The following is a 7,479-nucleotide window of genomic DNA, read 5'->3' on the forward strand; positions in this document are numbered from 1 at the left end:
GAGCCCTGCAGACCCTAAGGGGACCCTCAGTTGGGGGGCCACCAGGCTGGGGCATATGTGGCTTCACAAAGCCGCACTCCTCCACCTGCTCAATCCTGCAGCCTCTTCCTGCCTTCCATGGAGGTTGGTCCCTAACGCATCTTGCACCCCCCAAACTCCATCTCAACTTTGCCTCCAGACAAGCCAACCTGCTCCACTTTCCCTCACCCATCCTTGTCATCCAGGTTGTTTTACTGTCTCCTTTCCAGACCATTGTTCTGGCCTTCCTTTAAGACCCCAACTGTGAACAACTCCCCAGAGCCACCCTGCATCACTGTCAAGGTGTCCACATAAAATGCAAACCTGAATGTGTCACCCCTCTCAAGCCACTGCAGGTCTGCTTGAGCATCTTGAGGAAGTTACCAGATATTCCTAGACCCTCCAGGTCTAGCCCTCTTAGTGGCCTGGCTTCCCAACACTCCACATCAGCCCAACCAATCTACACAGGATTCTGGAAATCCTGAGCCCGCTCAAGCCTTGAGCTGTTCCCCACACAGCATCTCCTCCCAAAGTACCTTTTCCTCTCAGCCTACCTGGAAGATCCCAGCAGTCCCTCAAAACTCTGCTTGGGGGGTCATCTCCCCACTGAAGTCACCCCTGACATCCTTAAGCCAAGCTCAGCATGGCCCCCTCTGGATAATTTTTGTATCTCACACATGTTAAAACATTTACATAGCATACTGCATTATAATATTAATTTTCAATTTTCTGCCTCTCTTGCTAGAAAGAAACCTTCTATGGGGCAAAGCCACACTCCTCAGAGCCCAACTTATGGCCCATCCTCAGGAATACCTGTTTGGACAGTCTCTAGAAGCAGGAGAAGGCAAGGAGAAGGATTCTTCTCCAGAAATTCCAAAAGGCATGAGCCCTGCCCACATCTTGACTTTATCCCCATGTAAGCCATTTTGGATTTCTGACCTACAGCACCAGGAGATAACCAATTTGTATTGTTTTAAACCACTGATTTTGTGGTTATGGCAGCAATGGAAAATCAATATGCTTTTAAATGAATAGATTTAAAAAGAAAAACTGAAATATTCTGGAAAGGCTGCCTGGCTTTCTCGAGACTGACTTAATAATGGTTTCCTTTTTTTCTGTTTTTGTCTGTGTCACCAGACTATGAAAATTTCATCCATCATCCATCTTTATGTAGTCACAGGCTGATAAACTCAATACTCGGGCTTTTGGGATAATGTCTAAAATAAGCAGTAACAGCCCTCAGTGAGGGCCCACAAGGCTGTCAGGGGTGGGGGGCGGGGGGCTTCTTGGCTGGGCTTGCAGCTTCTATTTTGCTGCTAAGAAGCCTTTGGGATTGTCTTTCTGCTTTTCTCCTATGTTCCAAAATGCTGATACCATCTTCCTGAAGTGAGGTTTTACTGTACTATTGTATTCTTAAAATACTAATCACACTTTTAGATTATGTATCTTCTTACATGTGGTAAATTTATATTGCTATTTACATTTTAAAATGGTCAATTTCCCTTTACTTGCTTCATCATAACAAAAGAAATAAAAGTCTCCTGTTCGCTGAAGGGTTAACATTGTAGCTTTTTTTTTTTTTTTCCTCCTTGGAGACTCAGAACGTGCATGCCTGTTCTGTACTCCTTTCACAAAAAGAATCAAGGGCGAGGAGCCTAGGTTTGAATGTGCATTCACTGTACATTCATAATAAATGCTGAACAGAATGGCACATTCATGGTTGCTCCTTGATGTAAGTGAATGGCTGAATGAAAGTTTTAGGGCACAGCTCACTTCCAAGAGGGCAATCCTGTTCACACTCATACCTATCCAATGGTTCTTGAATTTCCTTGGAAAAACTAGTTTTTCCTCTCTTTGTAACAGCGGTCTCCTTCCTCCCTGCATCTTTGTAATCAAGCTGGCTTTTTTTTTTTTTTTTTTTTTCCCACACTGCCGTTGGATGAAAGATCCCGCCTTTGATTGAAATGGAATCTTCCACTATTGAGCAAGCTTTTGTTGAATGAGTCATCAGGGCGGATGCTCATTGGCTGAGTCCGCTGGAACCAGGGGATTGCCTGGCGCCGGCTGCAAGGCCCTGCTTCATTCACAGAAACGCTGGCTCGCTCGCTAGCCCTTTCATTCACACAAACAGCATTTCATTCACATTTTGCTGTTTTTGTCTGCTTCTAATGAAGATCACGGTTTGGGCATGATAGGGCAGTTTTGCTTTAGATTTTGGGGGACTTGGATAAGCATCACCATCATCTCTGGGGTGTGCCTTTGCTGTTGCTATGCCAGCAAGGGGAAGGAAAAAAATGAGTGCCATGCGGCTGCTCGGCTAGGCCTGCAGCCCTGGGAGGGGGGCCGCCGCTCCTCTGCACTCCTGCTTCCCTGCAGCGGGCCTCACCTGGCCCGCCATCAGGGGCACTCCTTACACCTTGTTCCATAAAGCTCTTCAAGGCTCGGTGCCTCAAGTGTCACATGTCTAGTCGTGGGTGTGAGAAGACTCAGGGTGACCTGATAACATGCTAGAGGTAAATTCATTTTTTGCACAGAAGTAGCCGGGAAACTTGGACAGGGAGCGTTTTCACTGTGTCGGCAGCTTCTCTCAGTAGACAATGAAGACCGGCAGAGCCCATGGTGACAGGGGTCAGTGGGTTTGCGCCTCCGTAGACCTTCTGGGGGTGGGGGGGGCAATGCTCTGTTCTGCCTGACAGGAAGGAGGCCTGTGTTTTTCACTTGCAGCCCGTGTCTGACTCCTGAAGATAAGGCATTTTTCTGCGGATTTGATGTGTAATGAGAGCAGCTGCATTTTTTTTTCCGTCCTTATTGCAGGGTTGCAAGCAGCAACTAAAGGGATATTGAAATGTATTTGTAGCGTTTTTAGGCATTTTTCCAGAGCTTGAGCACATTCAGTTGGAATAAAGCTTCAAGCACAGCCCCCTTTTTGGAATGGATTTCTGGAGCTTGTTGCCATTCATCAAAGAAGCACTCTTCTTTTTCGGAAGTAGGTTTTCAACTTAACCCTGGCTGAGAAAGACTGTTGTAAATTAGCAGGGAAGAGACCCTCACTGGCTCTGGGCAGAAGTTCCTATGCAGATTTTTTCTTTTTTCTTTTTTTTTTTTTTTGAGGAACTGCATTGCCACAAAGGCACTTGTCATGGCTGCTCTGTTGATTTGAAAAGAAAAAGTACCCTGGAAATTGGTATTTTATGTTCACCTGGGAGTGAATGTTTCCCCTTCTTCTTCTTCTTCTTCTTCTTTTTTTTTTTTTTTTTTTTTTTTTTTGGCTATTTAACAATTCCTGCTGCTTTCCAAATCAGAATTCATGAGGATCCGCTGAAGATCTTATTCTTAAAAATCCTTCGTCACATTTTAACGCTGCGCCGTCAGACACTTTTCCAGGCTCACACAGATGGGCTGAACAGGGAAGAAAAAAAAAAAAACCTAGCATAGAATAATGGGTTTCAGAAAGTTCATCTGATCATCTGAAGGAACTGGATTTACCTCTGGCACAAATGCTGAGGGGGGTCGGGGGATGGGGAGGTGAAAATCCAAAGGTTGGAAGGAAATATCTGGGAAGGTAGAGAAAGGAAATTTGAGAATTGATTGGCTCTAGTGTGCTGTCAGTGGGTGTATGTGGTTTTTTTCTTCTTTTTTTCTTTCTTTTTTTTTTTGCTACAGGAAGTGATTTGCAGTGCTCACCGAGCCTTTGTTGAGAAGGGTCTCCTCTCGGAGTGAGTCATGCTTTTGCTGTGAGCAGCCCCAAGCAGCTGGGCGCTCATCAGAGGAAACTATGACTTTTGCAAAGCAAACGTGCCGCCCTCAGCAGCCGAGTCCGGGGCCGGGGCTGCGCGGCCACGGCCGTGCGGGGTGTTAGCGGTGGTAGACCGGCGCCGCTGCTCGCGCCCCCCAGCCGGCTGTCCCGGCCGCTCCGTCCCGCCCCGGGGACCGCGGCTCGCCTGCTATGCGCGGCAGCCCGCGCCGGGGCCGGCACCTGCAGCGCCCGGGCGGATGCGGCGAGCCCACGGAGGGGCATGCTTCCACGCACCAAGTACAATCGCTTCAGGAATGACTCGGTGACATCGGTCGATGACCTTCTGCACAACCTGTCGGTGAGCGGCGGTGGCAAGGTCTCGGCGGCGCGCGCGGCCCCGGCGGCGGCCCCCTACCTGGTGTCCGGAGACGCGCTGCGCAGGGCGCCCGACGATGGGCCGGGCAGCCTGGGCCACCTGCTCCACAAGGTGTCCCACCTGAAACTCTCCAGCTCGGGCCTCCGCGGCCTGTCGGCGGCCAGGGAGCGGGCGGGCGCGCGGCTCTCGGGCAGCTGCAGCGCGCCCAGCCTGGCCGCCCCGGACGGCAGCGCGCCCCCCGGCCCCCGCGCCCCGGCCATGCGCGCCGCCAGGAAGGGCCGACCAGGCGACGAGCCGCCGCCCCGCGCCCCGCACGCTAGCGACCAGGTGCTGGGGGCCGGAGTCACCTACGTCGTCAAGGTGGGTGCGGGCGCGGGCTGCCGGGTGGGAAAGCCCGGGCGAAGGGGCGTCCGGCACAGTGGGTCGCCTTGGAGGCCGGGAGGTCACTCCTTCGCAGTCAGCTCGCCTGGCTGCGGCGACCCGGCACAGCAAAAGCGCCCGTTGCGCATCCATTGGGAGACGGTTTGAAATCGGTGACCTCACTCTGTCCTGGTTTCCCTTGGCTCCGCTCCTTTGGCATGCCTTTGCCACCTCGCTTTGCCATGTGTCCGGCCAGTACCCCTCTCCGCATGGACCACTATCCTTGGAAACTGTGCATCAGGCCTACCTAGGGTACAGTGAACATACTTGGAGGAACTGGGCAGCCCCTGCGATGAGAAAGGCAGGTGGTGTCACTACTTCTGCTGTGTTTGCCCCAGGCGGCAGGGTAGGTGGTTTCATTTCTGCCACAGCAAGAATTTCCAGCTCCTTTCAGTGCAGGCCAAGTGCTGTCCTTGCTTTATACCAGATGGGTCGTACTTTCTTACCCAGCTTTAGTGTCTGCCTTTCATTCCATACCTAACTGTGTTGGTTAACAGCAGCAGAAGGAGAATTTGGGACTGTTTTTCCTTGGGGACTGTAGTCATCCATTTAAATAGGCTAAAGAGAGCTGAGCCACAGGCTGGAAAGGAGATTTTTTTCCTCCAACACAAGGAATTATACAATCACGCCGGATGTAGTCCACAAAATTCTTCCCTTATGCAAGTATTCTATGATATTTAAAGAACAAATACTCAGCCGCATTCAACTGGCCTGCCACATGCTTATCATGTCCTCCTGGCTGCCGGGCAGTAGAGAGCCACCACAGCGTTCTCCAGCTGGGCAGATAGCCTACAGACAGGGGGAAGGGGTCAAAACTACATTATTTCAGACTGGTCACTCCAAGGCATGGCTTTTTGTTTAAAAAGAAATGAGACTCAAACTCTGTCTCCAGTGTCGTCAACCCCATTGAGAAACCTGCAGGCCATCTAGTCAATACATACTGGCTACAGATCCAGTTTAAAAATTCTACAGATCACATCCCCAGGGAAAATGTTGTAGCTTGGTAATTTTGAACCAAATATTAAAGGAAACAGTTAACTTTGTGGATTATCTTTAACTATCTAAAAAGTACCGACAAAGGAATATGATCATTAGTATTAAACATGGGCCTTTTCTCCTTTTGAAGCTGCTTTTTAATTTCATCTTCATTCTTAACTTCTGAAAATGGATTAATAATGTATTTTACAAAAGGGATAAAGATCAGCATAAAGTATGCACAGCAGGTTGAGTTTATTATAAAAGAATATTCTTCTTGTATTTCTTCTTTAAATTATATAACCAGGAGCCAAAAACAAAAAGAAAAAAAGAAAAAACAAAACCAAACAAAAATCCCTGACAACTCTGAGGTGAAGAGGTGATGCCAGAGTATATTACGTGGCATATTAGTATAATTGCTATCTAAAGAAAAAAACAGCCTACGTTTGAAATAGATGGATGTTGGCAAAGCTTTTTATACCTGTCATGTTGCACATAGAGGGTAGTTTCCAAATGGAGGGAGAATTTTCAAACTTATGCCTTTAAAGTGTTCCTTAAAAAAAAGAAATCATTCACTTTGCTTAGGGCTTTACTCTTGCTTTTTGAAGGATGAAGGCAGACATCCAGTTCTAAATGTCAGTTGTGGCTGAAGAAGGATGAGCAACTAAAACTAGTCTGCTCTGCTGGGCCATTAGGTTGTGACACACCCCGCAGAAGTAGCAGCAACACTCAAATAGGCAGAAGGCTGGGTCTGCCCAGAGCCTTCTGGATTTCAGGTCACATTGTTGTGCCATGAGACTGTAGTGACCTGGGGGCATATAGCACGGCCCGGTCAGTGCCCCTTGCTGTGGTCTGGCCCATCTTCAGTGGTGAATTGCGGCAACATAAGACGCTCAGGCTTCCCTGGAGAAGTTTGAAATCACACAGCAAAGGAGACCAGACACTAAAGGACAATTTCTTCTGTGCACATTTGATTCACAATATCACGTGGCCCTCTGTTGGTACACATTTCTGAATTGCCCATGTTGAATTTAGAACCATGAACTTATTCTCTTGAAAAATCACAAAACTGAAAAAAACTTAATTTGGTATTATTTGCTGACTTGTAAATAGTTTTATTGGTATCCTTACTTTAAAAGATCTCTGGTAGATAGAAAGGGGCAATCTTTATAACATGCCTGTAACTCAGTTGCAAAATCTAAAGGCTTAGGGTTTGGGAAAGAACTTCTTATTCTCTTTGATTTAAATGTATTTCTAAATTAAGGAAAACCCCCAAATGTTTTCCAGTTTCCTGGAAGATTCATCTGCTGTATAATTATAGATTTCCTGCCTCATAGAAATACCTACCTACAGACAATATTAAGATATTGCACACAGATTTATTCTTCAAAAATATTTTAACGTAATCTACTTACATGAAAGTGGAAATTGTAAAATCCCGAAGTCTGGCTGGTTTTGATCAATTAGGAAACATCGAACTATTTGAACAGCAGGTTGTAATATTAATTAATGAAGGATTTAAAATTTAAAAATAGAAGTACCTGAGCAGCAGTAGAATTCCAAGCTCAGAGCATGTTTAATTTGTCCTTCGTGCCATCACTTGAGTCTGCTTTTAATAGCAGCATGAGGGTATGCAGATAAGGAAGAGTCCAGGCAGCCTCCAGGTTTGTATTTATTTACATCAGGAGACCCCACTGGCAGCACCTTTGTACCTGCCTAAGTATGCCTGACACTGGGTTTTTTCTTTTGGTGACAGAAAAGGGAAAGAACAAGAAAATATGCCCTTTATAGACAGAAAAGGAACATCGTAACAGCTAAGAGCAATGAATATTTTCATTACAACCCTATTTTAAAACTATTTTAAATTTGAACTTGAAAGGCCTAGAGAAATACAGACAAGTGTTGATACAGACAAGTGTTGATTACGCTGCTACCCACTTTCAAATTCTATTGC

At 47.0% G+C, this 7,479-nt stretch overlaps 1 protein-coding gene across 1 annotated transcript in view; it reads left to right on the forward strand.

Moving 5' to 3' along the window:
* The first annotated feature begins 3,011 nt into the window (after positions 1-3,011).
* Positions 3,012-7,479, forward strand: part of SHC3 (SHC adaptor protein 3) — a 145,111-nt gene continuing 140,643 nt past the window's right edge. Inside the window, exon 1 of the mRNA XM_019936230.3 lies at positions 3,012-4,490. Within this exon, the coding sequence (XP_019791789.1) occupies positions 4,035-4,490 (456 nt within the window). The 5' untranslated portion in view covers positions 3,012-4,034. The remainder of the gene's footprint in view (positions 4,491-7,479) is intronic.

The sequence above is a fragment of the Tursiops truncatus genome, chromosome 6 (assembly GCF_011762595.2).
Source record: "Tursiops truncatus isolate mTurTru1 chromosome 6, mTurTru1.mat.Y, whole genome shotgun sequence".
In the NCBI taxonomy this organism is placed as follows: Eukaryota; Metazoa; Chordata; class Mammalia; order Artiodactyla; family Delphinidae; genus Tursiops; species Tursiops truncatus.